The sequence below is a fragment of the Balaenoptera ricei genome, chromosome 16 (assembly GCF_028023285.1).
Source record: "Balaenoptera ricei isolate mBalRic1 chromosome 16, mBalRic1.hap2, whole genome shotgun sequence".
Taxonomy (NCBI): Eukaryota; Metazoa; Chordata; class Mammalia; order Artiodactyla; family Balaenopteridae; genus Balaenoptera; species Balaenoptera ricei.
The window spans coordinates 19,656,540-19,674,570 of record NC_082654.1 but is presented as its reverse complement, the minus strand read 5'-3'; the positions used below and the strand labels follow the sequence as shown (position 1 = coordinate 19,674,570).

General features: G+C 43.6%; 1 protein-coding gene and 1 long non-coding RNA gene across 3 annotated transcripts in view; one reads left to right on the top strand and one right to left on the bottom strand.

The window, feature by feature from the left end:
* Positions 1–3,854: 3,854 nt before the first annotated feature.
* LOC132350984 (uncharacterized) lies at positions 3,855–11,370 on the bottom strand. Its single transcript, XR_009498064.1, has 3 exons — positions 10,012–11,370; positions 6,220–6,400; positions 3,855–3,941 (listed from the first exon to the last, which is right to left on the bottom strand). It is a non-coding gene; the product is annotated as an uncharacterized LOC132350984 (long non-coding RNA).
* Positions 10,956–18,031, top strand: part of RBM20 (RNA binding motif protein 20) — a 212,139-nt gene continuing 205,063 nt past the window's right edge. For both annotated transcript variants that reach the window (XM_059900652.1, XM_059900650.1), the window contains exon 1: positions 10,956–11,608. In XM_059900652.1, coding sequence (XP_059756635.1) covers positions 11,451–11,608 — 158 coding nt within the window. In that variant the 5' untranslated portion in view covers positions 10,956–11,450. The remainder of the gene's footprint in view (positions 11,609–18,031) is intronic.

Sequence of the window (18,031 nt, the reverse complement as noted above, 5' to 3'; positions counted from 1 at the left end):
TCCTGGAAACAGGGAACAGGCTATATTTTTCTATGTAGCGTCTACAGAAACCGAAGGCAGATATTTTCCTTGTAGCCACCTATGTAAGTAATCTTGAATCCCTAGTTTATCACAAGCGCAGGTATCAGGAGGGCAGTGCCTAGTCTCAGGAGAGGTGCTACAGCTGCACTCTCTGCCTTGGCTGGTTATCCATCTGGCTCCAGGTCTCTTGTGCCTCTGCGCTATGAGACTGGCAGCTGGTGTCAATGTGGTGATTTTCTTGGCTCTGTCCTCTCTTCTGGTATCACTTTTTCTGTAATAAAACTTTTGCTTTGATCTGTTGGAGTGTCAAGTGTTTTATTTGCTACCACTAAAATAATCAAAACCTCTCTGAGGAAAACTTTAAAACGCTCCCAAAAGGCATAAAAGGTGACTTGAACAAAGCAAGAGACATCCCTCGTTCTCTGACAGGACCATTCAACATCAAAAAGCTCTAATTCTCCTGAAGTTAATATATAATTTTAACATGATCCTAATAAAAATACCATATTCTTTTCTAGAGGAGTCAACTCCAGAAATCATGTAGAAAAATAAACATGCAAGAATAGCTATAAAACCCCTCAAAAGGGACTTCGCTGGTGGCGCAGTGGTTAAGAATCCACCTGCCAATGCAGGGGACACGGGTTCGAGCCCTGGTCTGGGAAGATTCCACATGCCGCTGAGCAACTAAGCCCATGCGCCACAACTACTGAGCCCATGCGCCACAACTACGGAAGCCCGTGCGCCCTAGAGCCCGTGCACCACAAGAAGAGAAGCCCCCACTTGCTGCAACTAGAGAAAGCCCTCGTGCAGCAACAAAGACCCAGTGCAGCCAAAAACAAAACAAAAAAACACTGTTAAAAGAAGAGCTGTGAGAAGAGACTAGGCTTCTCAAATAGTAAATGATATTATAAAAGATCTATGATTAAAACTGGTAAATAAATAGACAGACTATTAGAATAAAATAGCAAGTCCGGGAATAGACCTTAGTGCACATGGGAATTTAGCATATGATAAAGATATTATCTCAAATCACTGAGGAAAAGCTGGTTCTTTTAATAAGTGGTGTTGGAGCAACTGGATGGCTATTTGGAGACAGATAAAGTTGGATCCACGCCTTACACTGTACACCAGAATAAACTCCAAATAGATCAGAGGTCTAAGCATAAAAAATAAAATCATACAGGTACTAGAAGAAAACAGAATCAGCTAACAAACATAGAAGGGTTGATTCAATTAGAAAAGCCTTTATTTATAACAGCTTCTGGCAAGGGTCATTAGTGGACGCTAAAACCATTGGGTGAATGACTATTGGTGACCAAGACACTTACATAGTCTGAAAGTGTCAGCCCAAAGATGATTTCTAATTACAAAGGGAAAGAGATGAGACCTGCTTTAACCAAGCAAAACCACTTAGTGTCATTAATAATGGTACAATCTGAAAAAAATGGGCCTCTTATGTGAGGAATGGAAAACATACAACATCACCTATGTAGTCTTCTTGCTAAAAAATCTTAACCTGAATCTAGTAATGAGAAAATGATAAGACAAATTCAGAATATAGGATATGAACTCTACATATCAATTCACCTGGACTCTTTAAAAATGTCAATGTCGTGAATGATGGGAAAAAAACGGTGTGGAAACTGTTCTAGGATAAAGCAGACTAAAGAGAATAACAAATGCAATGCAAAAATTTGGTTGAATTTTAGACTGAAACAAAAAAGCAAATATAAAGGACATTATTTAGATGACTGGGAAAATTTGCATATAAAATGAAAATTATATATTATTGTATCAACGTTATATTTCTTGGGTGTCTTAATGATATTGTGGTTGTAGAGAAGAACAACCTTGTTCTTTGGGAATACTTGGCATTTAGGAATGAACTGTCATGGTGTCTACCACTTATTTTTAACTAGTTCAGGAACAACAAAAATATTAGATAATTATCTGAATCCTTGAAGCTTAATATGAAACACACATTTAAAAAACCGTTTCTTGGTGTTCCCTGGTGGCCTAGGGGTTAGGATTCCGGGCTTCCCCTGCCGTGGTCCAGGTTCAATCCCTGGTCAGGGAACTGAGATCCTGTAAGCCGCGCAGCGCACCCAAAAAAAGAAAAAAACCCAAAAAACCTGTTGCTTTGGTAATGATCTTCATCTTCATGACATACCCTTAGAAATCTGAATTCTAATTGTTGGAGGTCTGGGGTGAAGGTTGTAGAGACACTCAATTATGATAAAAATCATCCTGGATGAAATAGTTCTTCAGGCAATGAACACCCAGGAATGGAGTGGTTGTAACTTGTCAAAGATTATGGACAGAAAGGAAAGACTAGAATATGAAGAAAGAATGCAGTCTTATTATTTAGCCTTAGACTATGTGAGATTTCTTTTTTTTTTTTCTTTTACTTTTTAAGGAACATTTTCACTAAAGTATAACATATGTGTAGAAAGAGACACAAATCATAAATGTATAGCTTGTGGAATTTCTACAAAGTGAATCCATCTATGAAACCATCCAGAGCATCCAACAGCTCAGAAGCCTCGCTAGGACTAAGATTTAAAACTCAACTTGAGGATCACTCAGGGGATGTTTTTTTCCCATTTACTTGGAATATTTATTTAATTGTTTTCAGCGAACATTGTTTAATACCTTCCTCTGAGTCAGACACCCTGCAATGCACGTTGCATCACACATCATCATGTCCTTCATTCTCAGTACACACCTGCCCTACCAGAGGCTGTTCCTATGCTAACATCCTTTTCAGTTAAAGAATAGACGTTTGTCAGGCTTTCACAGTCCGGCATCCACCTATTCCTGGCACCCTCAGATTTTCCACTAGGGGAATCACAGGCTCTCCAATATGCCTGCTTCAGGTGGAGTGGATGTGGCATCTGGCACCAGGGGTGAGCATGATCTCTGGCTCAGCCAGTGAGATTATCACATTTTTTGGCTGTAGATTGGTTCACAAATAGGCACAGGACTCAATCAGAGCCAAAGAAGTGTATTAAGGATTTTGTTAGATGACAGGGAGAGGCACACTCATTTTTCTACTAGACTTGAACCAAGGGGGAGTGTAGATGTGGAAATGCTGAGAGCCATTTGCCACTTCTGATGGGCCAGCCCAGCCTCAGAATTTCCATGGGGTTGGCTGAGGTCTCCATTGAGACTTTATTATAGCCTGACTTCTCTTTCTGCCCAATCCTGCTTCCTTCTCTTCTCTTCCACATGTATTGATCCCATGAGCAGGCCCTAATAAACCTGCTGTAGCCCATTTCCATCTCAGAGTCTGCTTCCCAGGGAATTTTGGCAGGCATGGTGCCAAGCACTTACATATATTGTTCATCCACAGATGAACTCTGAAGGCATACTATGTGCCAGACACACAGCGCTGTGACACTCACAACCTATGAGCCTCATTTTAGAGGAGAGGAAACTGAAGCACGCAAAGGTTAGGTAACTTACTGAAGGTCACACAGGTATTAAGTGACAGAATCAGGATTCAAGCCCAGGTCTGTCTGATTCTAAAGGCCATGCCCCTAATGATACTGCTACAAACAAGCCAATGGCAGAACTAAAAACCACTCCAGATTTCCAAGTCTTCATAGCCAACATTCTTGTGCTGAATCAAAGAAACAAATATACATTCTATTGTGGGCAGATCTCCATGTTTGAGGATGAAAGGGCTACTAGGAGAGGCATGCCCAGTCCCTGCAGCCCAGGCATTCCTGATATAGTCAGGAGAACAAGGCATGACACATGAAAACTTAAACCACAGAACAGTAAAAAAGGATCACATTATCAAATAAAAAATATACACACTTACTGGGAGTACGTGATTAATTGCCAAGTGAGATGTGCAGACCAGCAGTGCAATATGGTCTCCAAGAAGGGAGACATTCCTGGGCTAGAAGGCGCTCCTGCGATGGAAATGGGCTCAGTCAGGCAGGGCACAGAGGGAGAAGGGCACAGAAGAAGAGGTGCAGGGGGGCAAAACGCATAAGGTGTTTTCCAGGGAAAGGATCAGACCAGCCTGGCCAGACTCAAGTGTGAAAGGAGCTGAGCCTGGAGGCTGGACCGGGGGGAGGCTGTGAAGGTTTCTGGATGTCAGAGTCCTTCCTTCTTGGACCATGGATCCTTGTTTCCTGGCTTCTCCCCACTTCCTATTCTCACGGGGTGCAAATATCTTGCTTTCCCTGGTGGCCCTGGGATTGGAGTTGAGCTCAAGCCCTCAGGGGCTGGGGGATAAGGTGGAGAGCCCCCGAGTCCCCTCTGGTTGTGCATCCCTTCACCTGGCTTACTGGGCTGTCAGACCAAGGGAACAAAATCCCTCAGCTCCTCCCTCTCCACCAGTCCCTTTCCTCCCTATATTACTTTCGTCAGGCTGTTGTAACAAAGCACCACAAACTAGGTGGTTTACCACAACAGAAATGTATCCTCTCACAGTTCTGGAGGCCAGAAGTCAGAAATCCAGGTGTCAGCAGGGCCATCTGAGCCTCTGGGGGAATCCTTCCTTGCCTCTCCCTAGCTTCTGGTGGTGGCTGCCAATCTTTGGTGTTCCCAGCCTTGCAGCTGTGTCACGCCAGTCTCTGCCTCTGTCATCACATGGCATTTTCCCTGTGTAATCTACGTCTCAATTGCCCTCTTTTTGTAAGACACCAGTCATATTGGATCAGGGCCCACTTATGATGGGGGCACTATTATTCCCATTTTTCAGATGGGAACACTGAGGCTCAGAGAGGTAAGGTAGCCTAAAGTCATGCAGCTAACAGGTCATGGGGCTGGGTTTCTAATCCAGCTATTCTGACTCCAGAGTCTATGCTGAGAGGTGGCTGGGCAGGGCGTCCTGCTTCGGGTGACCCTGGGATGACCATAGGTGCCACATCAGGGAGTAGCACCAGTCTCCCCACTCCAGGCCAGCTGCATGGGTGCCCACTCAGTGAGGTCAGCATATCACAGGTTCTCACTGTTCCTGGCATCACGCTGGCATGCAAAGGCCTCTGGTGTTGCCTTCCATAATGGTCACCTGATCTCCGAGCCAGTGGGCAAACAGCCTGAGATGTTTATTCCCTGCTGACCAACTGGCCTGACAGACAGACAGCCCTGGTGATAAGGGAAGACGGAGGAGGCACCTGTGGGGAGGGGCTGGATAAAGGAATCCCCTGCCTCTGAGAAGTGCTGTTTTGCTTGGCTCTGGCCCAAGTCACACTACCAGCCTCTGTATGACAGTGACATTCCCCAGGGATTAAGCTTGCAGTGTAGAAGCTGGGTCTCCACAGGGGGTGCCGGGCCCCATGGAAGTTAAATCATGCAACTAGCCACCAGCTAACATTTCTCCCACATTCATTTCATACCTCCATCACTTCCCATCCCCCCTCCAAGAAAATTCAGCTGCAACTTGTTTTATAACACCCCTTATTGTACCCTGCTGCTTTGCTTTCTCTTGGTAATAGCAAAAGAGAAAAAGCCATTCTCTGGATCCTTCAAAGCACAGCTCAAAATTCTTCTTTTCCTGGAAGCCAGATGCAGGTAACCCTGCCCTACCCGGCTCTGAGCGCCTAGGATTCTAACTCAATCCACTGTTGGTTCATGGCCAGGTACTGAGCAAGCAGTGGAAAGACAGAGGTCAAGCTACCTAGGCTTGGGGCAGTGATGCTTTTAGGGAAGGCAAAGATGTTGATGTCACTCCTCATTTTAGATGACTGCTTTTCTGTTCAGGAACACTGGATACACCTAGTGGTCCAGAACCCAGATTTTCTGACTCCCAGCCAACTGTTATTTTGATTATAGTACAATACCTGTGCAGCTCATCAGAGGGCAAGGGGCCTGGCTGATAAATCCACCACCAGAGAGATGGAGGCTAAGCCTGTCCCTACAGCCAATGAGTGATGCTCTCCGTGAGTTGTTAGGCAGAAAAGAACCTCTTGGGTCATGTCCTCACTTTTCCTCAGCTAAAGTTCCCTGACTGTCTCCTTCAAATTCAAATGTGCATCCAGATCCATGAGTAACCATATTATTTTTAAACAGCATCCTTCAGCCACTGCCTCTCCTGCGTTTTCAGAGAGGCAATCCTTTGTGAAGCTAGCACAGGATTTTATTTTACCATTGTTTTGAGACATCTGCAGGGATTCCATGGAGTTTAAGTAAAAGATTAGGGTGTAGCTCTGAGAGAGAAGCCAGCAAACAGGTAAAGCTCACCTCAGGGGGATAGAAAAGAGAAGGCAGGTCTTGTGGAGAGATAGGAAACCAAAGGATGAGGTACTGGAGACAGCAGAGAGCGTCAAACCAGCCAGCATTTAGCAGAGGAACGTCTGGTCTCAGAAGCCCCATTATACCAAGAAACATCATGCCACTATGTGGAGCAGTTAAAAGCTCTGTCCTAGGAGGAATAGAGACTGGGGTTAGATTTGCAGTTCCTCCACTTAGTAGCTGTTGAGTGGCTTAACTTCTTTGGGCCTTAGTTTTCTTATCCTTAAAATGGGCATAAACACAGCCACCTAATAAGGTAATTGTGAGGATTAAATGAGAAATATTATGTGCTCAGGACAGTCTGGCATAGAGTAATACTCAAGAAATAATAACTGTTGTTATTAATACCCAGATAACTGTTAATATGTTATGGCTAATGTTGATAGGTTGCTTAATATTTATCCACAATTATCAAACTAGTAGATTGTAACTGTATCAACATGACTGATGGCAACTTAATGAGTTAATTATTCAATTGTCTCTACTGGGGTTGTTAGGATAACAAAAGGCTACTCTGGACAATACATTGTCCAGTCATTCTTCCAGACGAAGTTTTACCTTAAAAATAAAATCCTATTCATGTGCTAAGTGTTATTAAGAATTACTAGTTGAAGAAAGAAAGAATTGTTCTGTTGTTAGTTAATTAAAAAAACCACACGTTTATAGTAAAAAAATTTCAAACACTATATATTTTGTACTTCGATAAAATTTTATTTCAAATAAAAACGATATAAAAGGTCATAAAAGAAAAAGGTTCCTGCCCCATCCCAATTTCCAGAGGTAATTACTGTTAATAATTAATTACTTGTATAATTTTCCTGGAATGTTTTATACTCTTTGGTTTTATACAAATTTAATCATACTGCAATACTGCTGAGGAACTTGTATTTTCTCCTTAGTAACAGGTCTTGGCAATTTCTTCCTAGCAGTGCATACAGACCTGCCCCCTTCTTTTTGAGGGCTACATTGTAATCCCTTCCATGTAGGGACAATCCTTTATGTAACCAGTCCCTTTGCTTAGCATTCTGGTTGTTTCTGGTTTTTGCTATCATGAACAATGCCACAATAAACTTCCTTGAACATGGAACTTTGGTTGTTGCTACGAATAAACCTATCGGATAAATTCCTAGAAGGGTAAATACTGAGTCAGTTTCCTTTGTTGTAACTGTAATAGACAGTGCCAACTCACTTCCAAAGAGGTTGCAGCAACTGATAATTTCACCCACAGTATATGAGAATGTTTGTGTCCTGCATTTTCACCAATTATCAAACTTTATAATCTACTAAGTAAATTGTCATTAAAAAAATAGTAGTAATATACATATATGGAATAGCAGGACATATTAAGTGATTCCATCTGCAGAGATGAATGCTCACAATCACCTTGAACAGAGGGCAGGTAGTTGCAGGGAGTCAGACCAGGGTCTGAACTTCAGCTCCACTATTTATTATCCCTGTGACCTCGGACAGGTTCATCAAGCTTCTCTGTCTGCAAACTGGTGATATTAAATGAAATAAGGCATAAGAAAGCTCCTAGAACCACTGTCTGGAACCCAGTAAACATTTATTAATATTACAAAACAAACCAGAGTGCCAGAGTCCCTGGCAAGTTTGAGAGTGACAGAGACCTGGTTTCTATTTCCTGCTCCTTTCTACTACCCACTGCTAGGCTGCTTAATTTCTTTAAATTTTCTTGTTTATAAGACGTCAATTTGGATCCAGCCTATTAATTTACTGATTCAGATAAATATGAGTGGCAGAGTTGAATCACAATGCAGGGGGCATTTTACATTCACTGGAAGATGCAGGCAGCATCACAGCAAAAGAAGACAGGTGGCATCTTAGGTCTAGGTGTGCCACTGAGGCAGTGGGAGAGGTTTGGGATCAGACTGACCTAACTGCAGTCCTGCTTCTGCCTCTTAAAAGCCAGGTGACCTGGGGCAAGTTCTTATAGCCCTCTAGTCTCAGTTTCCTGAATTCTAAAACAAGGTAACAGTAGCTACATCATGGGATTATTGTGAGTATGAAGTAAGTAATAATCTATGAAAGCATTTAGCAGCTGACTCCTGTGAAATGTTCAATATATTCATAGACAGCACAAGCCTCACTTCCTGATCACAGTTTACTGGTATGTCAGCAGGGACAGAATGCTTCTGCAGAGTGGAACAGAGATGTTACCAGCCTTCCCCTCCCCATTTGTCAAGTCGGGTGACCTCTCCCCTCCCCCCAGCCTTTCCCTCACTTCAGTAACTGTAAAGCACATCCTAGTGTGATGGGGGTGGTGATGACACAGGGCAGACCCACTAAAGCAAGACTGCTAAAGATTCTTACATGGCTGCAACCCCAGCCAGGGGTCTTTCTCATTTTTCCTGGAAAGGAGTGAAACGACATTAAGTTAATAAATATTTTTCATTGGAATTGCTTAACACACTTAATGTTTGACTTGCAAAATGGAAAGTCTTGTTCATTATTATCCTGGACAACATTTTGAGGGGATCTGAGATAGCACAGGAACTAGCTTTAGGTTTTTGCTGCAGTGTTTCCCTCACCCTTCACATCTGCTTCAATTCAAATTTCAGTTCTTACATAATACATAAACTGCAAACATTAAGCTACACTCATGGAAATGGGGCTTCTTAAAAACACCTTGTGAATTATTATTTTTTTCCTTTTTTTTTTTGAAAATTTCAATTCACAGAAAGGATGAAAGAAAAGTCTAATAAATAACCAAGATTTACCCACTGTTATTATTTTGTCACAAAACTAATACATCATTTTTGAGATGTAGAGAGGTGCATTCGTATAATACGAATTTCCTTCCCTCCCTCCCTTCCTTCTTTTTTTTTCCTTCCTCCCTCCCTTCTTTCCTTCCTTTCTTCCTTTGTTTTTTATGCCAGTAAAAATGTTATGAGAATGGATTAAGTTATATTAATATTGTGACTTCCAGGCATTCAGCTTCCTGGAGTTTGAGATCTGTTGTTCTATTTGGCTACAAGTTTGGAATATAAGGAATCATGTTTGTGAGACCTGCCAGATTGAATACCTCTTGCACCAAATGTGCAAGATACATTATCTCTAATCCTAACACTGTGCAAGTCTGGGTCTCATCCCTGCCAGTTTACATATTTGGTAACTGACACTCAGAGAGACTGAGTCACTCAACCTCTCTAGTAAAAACTGCTGATCTGTCTTTTTTTGACTACAAAGCTTTTTTCACAAAGGTTTTGGGGGATTCTCAGAGTGATATTTTAATGCAAGCATATGGAAAGTTTTAGTTTCTGGGACAGTTGCAATGTTAATTTCAGATAATCTCCCTCAACCAAGGAGGTAGGGGAGCAGTGGAAGGTGAAGTTTTATGGAAACCATAGTCAGGACTTCAGTGATAGAAACTAAAGATGATGAACTAACCACTCCCAGAGCCCGAGAAGACTCTTTTTGGGACGGCCTCTTACTAGCCATATATAGTTGGAAAAATCACCGTGACTTGCCTCATTTGTGAAATGAATAAACAATCAGTACCTCTTTACCTGGGGTTTCTGGTGAGATTCAATTTTGCGAATTGTGATTACTTTTATGAATACAAGGAACTGATGTACCATTTTATCTGTAGGTGAAGGAGGGAGAGAGAGAGAGAGAGAAGAAGGAAGGGTGAGAGTGGACAGGGCATTTTATGTATAGGAGAGAGAGAGGGAGGGAGCGGCAAAGATCTAAGTAGGATGACAGCAATCAAGGGAGGCTTACCTTCCTGAAACTGGCAGGGAAGTTGACAGAAACTCACAGTCTAGGGAGAGAAGAAAGCATCTTTCAGGGAATTCAATTAGTTGCCAGTCCTGGAGAACCCATCTCCAGAATTTTCCTTCACGTGGCTGCGGGAGGAGGATGGGTTGGCTTGAGACCTTCAGCAAACTTCTTTCCAGGCCGTGGGGCACCCTGACGTGCGCTCTGGCTTCCAACGCACCCAAGGGACGCTTTTCGGTGCTGCCCGTGTCAGGATTTAAAAAGCCGTGTGCCCGACGGAGGGTAAGGATCTCCAGGGTAACCACTCTCCGAGGTCTTTGCCCAGCTTCTAGATGTTTCTGCGGCACCAGGTGCCTCCCCAGACCTCTACCCGTGCTACCACTTTGCGGGGTGACTCCTCAGCGCAGGATGCCTGCGTCCACAACTGTAAACCGGTGTGTGCAGGTGAACTGGCGCACACTGGCTTCCCAGCAACCAACAGAGCTTCAGAGGCGGTGATCTTGGGGGTGCGATGTCACCGAACTCCTTTCCAGCCTTTATATTCCTACTGAGATCTGGGCAATAAATAACAGGAATAAAACATATACGTGGTTTTGTCTTTGCGCTCGCGGGATCGTGGCAGGTCCTTTAGAGAAGTGAGGAAATAAATGAAGAGAAATCACGGCGGCCTCGCCCGCTGCTTCTGGGGACCCCTGAAATCAGCAGCTGGAATGGCCAGTTTGGAGAGCCCTCGGGTCCGGTCATCTAAGACCTGGGGTTACCAGTCCCACCGACATGCGGGAATTCCGGGCTTTTCCCCCGCGGGGTCGGGCCCCTCAGCCACCAGTGGCGCTGGCCCGGCTCCAGTCGCGGGAAGGTGCCAAGCCCCGCGCACTCTGCGCTGGCGAAGAGCTCAGACGCCCGGGGCCCGCTGGGTCCGCCCCGCTTGGCAGGAGCGCGCCAACTCGCGCGCGCGGTCCCCGGGGAGAGCCCGGAGGCCGCCCGGCTAGCGGGAGAGACGAGAATTCGGCGTCCGGCGGCGGACTGGCGTGCGTCTCGCCGCCTCACGCGGTTGCGCTGAGCTGCGGGGCGCCGGACCGGGGACCCAGAGGGCGCGCGGTGGCGGCCGGCGAACGCCGCGTCTAGGAGCGGCGGGCAGAGCTCCCCCGACCACACGGGTGCCCAGGGGTTCCTGCTGGCTGGGAGACGCCCCCTGGCCCCTACCTCTGTTTGGCCCGGCCGGGCAAGCGGGACCGGCGGGAGGAGGAGGAGGAGGAGGAGGCGCCGCCGGGACTGCCTCCTCCCCGCCCCTCGCGTCTCCTCCCCGCGCCACCGGGAAGGACAAGGGGACTGGGCACGGGGACCCCGGCCAGTGAGCGCCCGCGCCCCGGGGCCGCCCCTCGCGCGCGCTCTCCCGCCGCGAGCCCGGGCCGGTCTCGTTTCGCAAGGTGCTGGCCGCAGCCATGAGCCAGGACGCCGAGCCCAGCGGCCCCGAGCAACCGGACAGAGATGCCCGCAGCGTGCCCGGTGCCCCGGCGCCCCCGGCGCCCCCAGGCCCGAGAGGGATGCAGCCGCCGCCACCACCTCCGCCCCAAGCCGGCCTACCCCAGATCATCCAAAAGTAAGAGGAGGAAAGGGGGAGCGGGGACCCGGGTGCGCTTGGGGGACATGCCCCGGGCGCCCCCTTTTGTGGCTTCCTCTCTCCCGTTCCTGTTAAACTTCGCTCGGCCGCCTTGCGTTTGAAGTTTTCTTGCCCGCCCTCTCGGCAGGGTCGGTGTCATTCTGGCTGTTTGTGAGTTTGGGGAGAGGGAAGCCAAGCTATTTGGGGAAAATAATTTTGTTCTTCCTCATCCCCTTGTCTCTTCTCTTCGGGGACGTTACCGGGTATTTTGAACTAAATTAACTCAAACTGGGGGGAAATGGCCCAGGGACTATATTTCATCTTTCTAGTCCCAAGAGGCCGCTGGAACGTATGGAGAACCGTGCGTGAGTGTCTGCGCGCGCGTGCTGGAGGGCGTGTGAGTAAAACGCCGCCCGAAGAAACCACCGTTAATGGTGCCCATGAAGTCAAACAGTGATGTTGGGTGAAAAGGGTGGTGAGGGTTTGTAGACAACGTATTTTTGCTTTGTCCTGCAAGAAGTGTTTACACTTTCCAAGAAGGCCCTTGCGAAGAGTTTTTAGCCGCCGAACCGTTTTCCATTAACGTTACCATCTTGTGATGTGGTTGAAACTGTGCGACGTGGGTCGCGAGTTTTCCGGGCCGGCCGTCCCAATGCGTCGAGTAGTTTGGGGGTGGTCAGTAGGCTCTGAGAAGCTCTTTCAGCCCATTTGGGAGACATAAAAGTAAAACGGTGAGGCTTCGTTCATTCTTTCGAGATTTTGTTTGACAGTTTAAGGCCTAGAATGTTGGTTTGTTTGAAGGATCTTTATTCTCCGAAAAGTTTCCCTCAGCTTGTAATGAAGTCCTCAAAACTAGTGTAATTAGTGTTGGAAAGTCTGAATGATGAGTGTTTGGGCGAAACTGGAGAAAATTAAAGAAATACAAGCACAGCAAAATCAGTCCTATGGAACCGAGCAGGGGTTTTTCGGCACTGCTTTGAGTTACATAAACTTATTAAAATGTAAGAGAAATAACCAGTGATGGGGCATAAATGGAAGTAAATATTGTTTTTAAGACTGACTTATGTAATAGAATAGTGAAAATTTAAGTTTGACATCAAAGAACGCTGGTATCGTATTTCAGAACAAAATGGTTCCCTTTTTTTTGACTGGTAGAATATTAAAAGCTCCACTTATGACAACTTTTTGCTTTAGTTTGATTTTATATAACTTTCAACTACTTACAAGTAGCTAACTATTTGAAACTGAAAATATTTTATATTGTTATTCTGTTCCCTTTGTTTTGCAAATTTCAGCTAAGATTTACTAAATATGATGGACAGTTTAAGTACATCATTGCTTAAAATTTGTCTTTAGTCCTTAACATAAATATAAACTAACAGAAAAAAAAATGTTTAAAACCAAGGTTTATTTAGTAAAAGAGAAAAAAGAAACCTAATTGACTGATTATTAACTGGGAAACATCTCATGTGCTTCTTACTGGCCAGTGTCTTGTGGCTTGAAGGTGCACATTGAGTTTGCTTTGGTATTGTAGTCACCCTGCATTTTCTTATCATTTACTTTTAATTAGGAAAAAACTAAGAATTTTATGTTCATAGAAAAATCTTTGTAGAAGGGTGACTGATTTTGAAATGTTGCCAGGTTGAAAATACAGGCCGTTTTTGTGGGAGATGGATCATTTCAAGTGTGTTTCAGTTACCTCATGTAATAAATAATTTACCCTGTAAATTCACCCCCATTTTGAAAATTCCACTCCTGGAATATTTTACTTTAGTAGATAAGCCTGAGCTCTTCAAAGATGGCCCCTTCGGCTAGCAGTCCAGGATGGAGACCTCAAAGAGGTGCCTGATGGCTCTGCCTTGTTTTGCATTGGTGACAGATCAGTGTTCAGGCACCAGGTCCAAGGCTGGTGAATGTGCTCATGGGATTTGATGTTTGTGCGCTTATGTTTCTTTCTTTCTTTTTTTTTTTTAACATCTTTATTGGAGTATAATTGCTTTGCATTGTTGTGTTAGTTTCTGCTGTATAACAAAGTGAATCAGCTATACATATACTTGTATCCCCATATCCCCTCCCTCTTGTGTCTCCCTCCCACCCTCCCTATCCCACCCTTTTAGGTGGACACAAAGCACCGAGCTGATCTCCCTGAGCTGATCTCCCTATGCTATGCGGCTGTTTCTCACTAGCTATTTTACGTTTGGTAGTGTATATATGTCAGTGCCACTCTCTCACTTTGTACCAGTTTACCCTTACCCCTCCCCGTGTCCTTGCACTTATGTTTCAACGTCTTTATTTATAAGGATGATTTGGGGTTTGCACTCCCCTCAGTAACCACTGAAATTCCATTGGAAGCAGACATAACATGGCAAACGCCTTGCAGGTCCATCTTTAACGGGCTGAAACTTGAGCAGGTTATTTTGAAACTGCGTTTGCATAATTTAATCTGAGCAACCATTTTATGTAGTTATGAGGTGCTGTTTGTATCAGCCATCTTTGAGAAATGTAGCGGGGAGATTGCCCTCAGCCGTGAAATGAGTTGTCCTCCTCTTGATTTGAGAATTGTGTGAGCTAGAGCTTTGGGTGAAATTCTCCTCTAGTGGATGGCATGTTAAATACATTGTATTGGGGAACCTGCACTTTTTCTAGTTACTTGAGTAAGGTTATTATGTAATTCATAAGAGGAGAAGTTTTGTGTTTTTTTAATTAATTAATTAATTAATTAATTAATTAATTTTTGCTGCATTGGGTCTTCGTTGCTGCATGTGGCTTTCTCTAGTTGTGGTGACTGGGGACTACTCTTCGTTACGGTGCGTGGGCTTCTCATTGCGGTGGCTTCTCTTGTTGTGGAGCACGGGCTCTAGGCCCACAGGCTTCAGTAGTTGTGGCACGTGGGCTCAGTAGTTGTGGCTCGTGGGCTCTAGAGCTCAGGCTCAGTAGTTGTGGCGCATGGGCTTAGTTGCTCCGCGGCATGTGGGATCTTCCCAGACCAGGGCTCGAACCCGTGTCCCCTGCATCGGCAGGAGGATTCTTAACCACTGTGCCACCAGGGAAGTCCCTTTTTCACTGCTTAATGTCTCTATTTACTGATCTTCATTAATCACGGTTTTTATTTTGGGTAAAGTCATGATCATAATAGTCATAATCATAATAAAAACAGAATCCTATTCACCTATGTTATATTTGGTCTTAAGAGAATGAGGTGTGACAGTGAATAATGTGACTGACTTTGATGTTTGTCTTATGGAATCCAGTCTCAGTATTTACGAAGATCGTGCCAAAAGTTAACTACTGTGGAGTTCCTTTGGCCTGTTCAGGTATATTTAGTTTTCTCATTGTTACATTGTTAGCTTCAGTCAAGCATGGTCCATGACCTCTCTGCTCTTGTTAACCTCTGACTCCAGGCCAATATTCGCATTACCTATGAAGATTAGCAGCCATGTTAGACACATATAACTAATATCTTGTAAGATCTTTGTTTTAAACGTGCATTCTCTAAGATGGTCAATGTGGAGACATTATTGGATAAAATGTGAAGCATTATGTAAGCCATTTGGGCAACAACTAATATAAATAACACCTTAAGAAGAGATTTGGGATGAGTTTAGGAAATCAGAATAACTTGAAAGCTTAAAAAAATATCTTCATATAAGCAGAAGTAAGACATTGATGTTGTTGGTGAACATTTTACGAGGATTTATCTCCTCAAATATTCACAATATTTTATTTCCAAAAGTATTTTATATTCTAATTTTAATCAAACCTAATTCTTGATTTATAACAAGTTATTTATTAACCATGATGAACATCAGAAATTACAATTTTAGGTTGTAAGTTTTAAAACTCTCTTCAGAATGAAAACAGAGCCATTAGTTCTGTGTGCTGTGTTGAATTCATTTGTCAGATGCAGTTAGAAAGTGTGGTACTAATCATGGTGAAAATTAAGCAAACAAGCACACACATCTATGAGGTGAGCACACAGGTGATTTTCCTAAATTATTTGATTTGCAGTGAAATACTCCTGGCTAATGCTTGATATCGGGTTGCATATTTAATTTGCATATAGATGACTTATTTTTTCCTTTACAGATTATTTTGGTATGAAATGAATAAAAAAATCAATTTTGAAAATAGAAGAAGTTTTGGTTTAGCATTTGATAGTTAGCATCACCTGCATGTGTTTGACTACGAAGATATAAATCCAGCTTCGATTGCTGAAGTTTATAGTCTGCATCGTGTTAGGACACCGGCCAACTGTGTTTTCAGAGCAAAGTGCTCCTTAAGTCAGTCTCGAAAATGTTACAAGTAGTCACTCTGATCGCAGATAATTCTACAGACATTTTGCATTTGGAAGGATCTCCGTGTAACTCTTAGAGAGCGATACACAGGCAAGTTGTGTGTGATGTCCACCCACTGTGATGGCCATGCTGACAGTTACATCCAGAATCGGAGAGGAAATAAGAATTTGCCAAAAAGGGACATTATCTCAACTCATAGTTGGTCCTTTTCTGGAAAAAGGATGGAATTTCTAACATCAGTGCCACTTTCTAACATTAGTTTGAGTCCGTTTTTAGGGGAAACAAGGATACACTTTTAGAAGGAATTTTGAAAATTTTAAACACCGTCTTAAACTGCACGTAAGACAAGCATTCAGCAGGAGAAAACATCTGAGAAGATTAAGCGTTTACACAAAACGGGGAAGGAGAGAGGGTGGGTTCTTTTCTTAGCATTCTGAAAAGTTTCTTTGCTTCATTAGAAAGCCTATTAAGGGTTTTTTGGTTTTTTTTTTAAGAAATTTTGCTTGAGGGGTTGTTGTGATAAGTATTTTTAGATAGTAAGTGTAGCCATCCAGTTATGAGTTTTTCTCAAATTTTCAAAGAGATCAGTATTATGAAATGTAGTACATTATTCCCATTAGTCACAGTAAATGACTATACATATGGTGTACAAAGAGCTGTTCTAATGCCAGTGCTGCAGGAGGAAAAAAAGAAGTCAAATTTTGTTACCCATTTTATTCTTCTATCCATTTATTCTTTTGTTACCGGTTTAGCCGTTTATCAAATTAATAATTTAAAAAGCCCATATCTGTCATTTGGAATGTGGACTCTTGATCTGTTAAGATCTCTTTGCCTATGCATGTAAGTCACCAGGGGGGAAAAAAAAAACCCCACCAGGATTGACTCACAGTGAAATGATCCCCCATCATCCAGTTTCTCTCTCTCTCTCTGATTTATTTTTCTTGAGGCTGTAGGTTCTTGACTCCAACTAAACTAATATTTCTTCCCCGCCCACAACAGCTAGTCCTCAAGTAAACAAACCAATATAGCTCAATTCAAAGCTTTGATAAACAAGAGTCTACAAAATGTTAGGAACTGAGATCTAACCAAGGGATAGAAATAAAAACAGACTGAACTAACCTTGGAAAGCAAGAATGGAAGAAGCTTGAGATAGTGGAGTTAAAACTCCAAAGACAAATTCAGAGGTAGGGCTCCCCCTCCCTTCATCCTCCTTGGTCCCCCTGTTAGGCAAAAGCTTGAAGGGGTCTCCTGTGCCACAAAAATCCCACTTAATCTGATTTTTTGTTTTCCTGCCACAGTAATTATTTTGTTTGGGATGGTCTAGCTGATACAATTTTGTGTATTTTAACAGGGGAAGTTGCTGTGGATCCACAGCTGGTGTGAGTGACTGGTAGCTGGGTTTAGAATAGCGTGTTGAAAAGTTTTGCAGAAAGAAAAGTGGTCCTTATTCCAGAATCGGGGCAAAAGACCGTAATTAGTGGCTTGTAGAAAGGAGCACATGGCAATTCCCTTTCTGGTTAATGAACCTGGCTAGGTCTTGGTGATGTGTGTGTTGTTCTGGAAGCCTCATATTTCTTGTTCCCACCAGTGAGAAGACTGGGAAATCCTGACTTTAATTAAGAAGGCACATTTTTCCATCAGGAATGTGAATTTGGTTTCCCGCCACCACCAAGGGGGTATTGGCGGTGGGCTGGTATTTTGCCTGGCTCAGCGGGTGGTCACTGTTTAAATTCCACCCAACTAAGGTTTCAGTCTTCGACGCTTACAGGACAGCAAGTTTGGGGTATTTTGGATTTAATGCGTATGTCCATCTAATAGGATAAAGTCTTTACAGTGGCAGAAGTGACAGCCAAGTTAATTCATCCTCCCCTTTCCTACAATTCCTGCTGGATTTTATAAGATAAATAAGTCCCCTGACGGTTTACAAGGCAACTTTTCCAACTTGCTGACAGCAGCTCCGTCAGGGGGATGGTACATATTGATGTGAATGTACTTTATGAGCAAAAAGGGAGCTGTTAAGCAAGTTGTATGAGGATGTGTTAATAACTTGTAGCTCAGTTTGCCAAATAAATCTTTCCATGTGTTCAGAAACAAAAGGCCCGGGGTCGTGCCTATGTTTAGGGGTGGT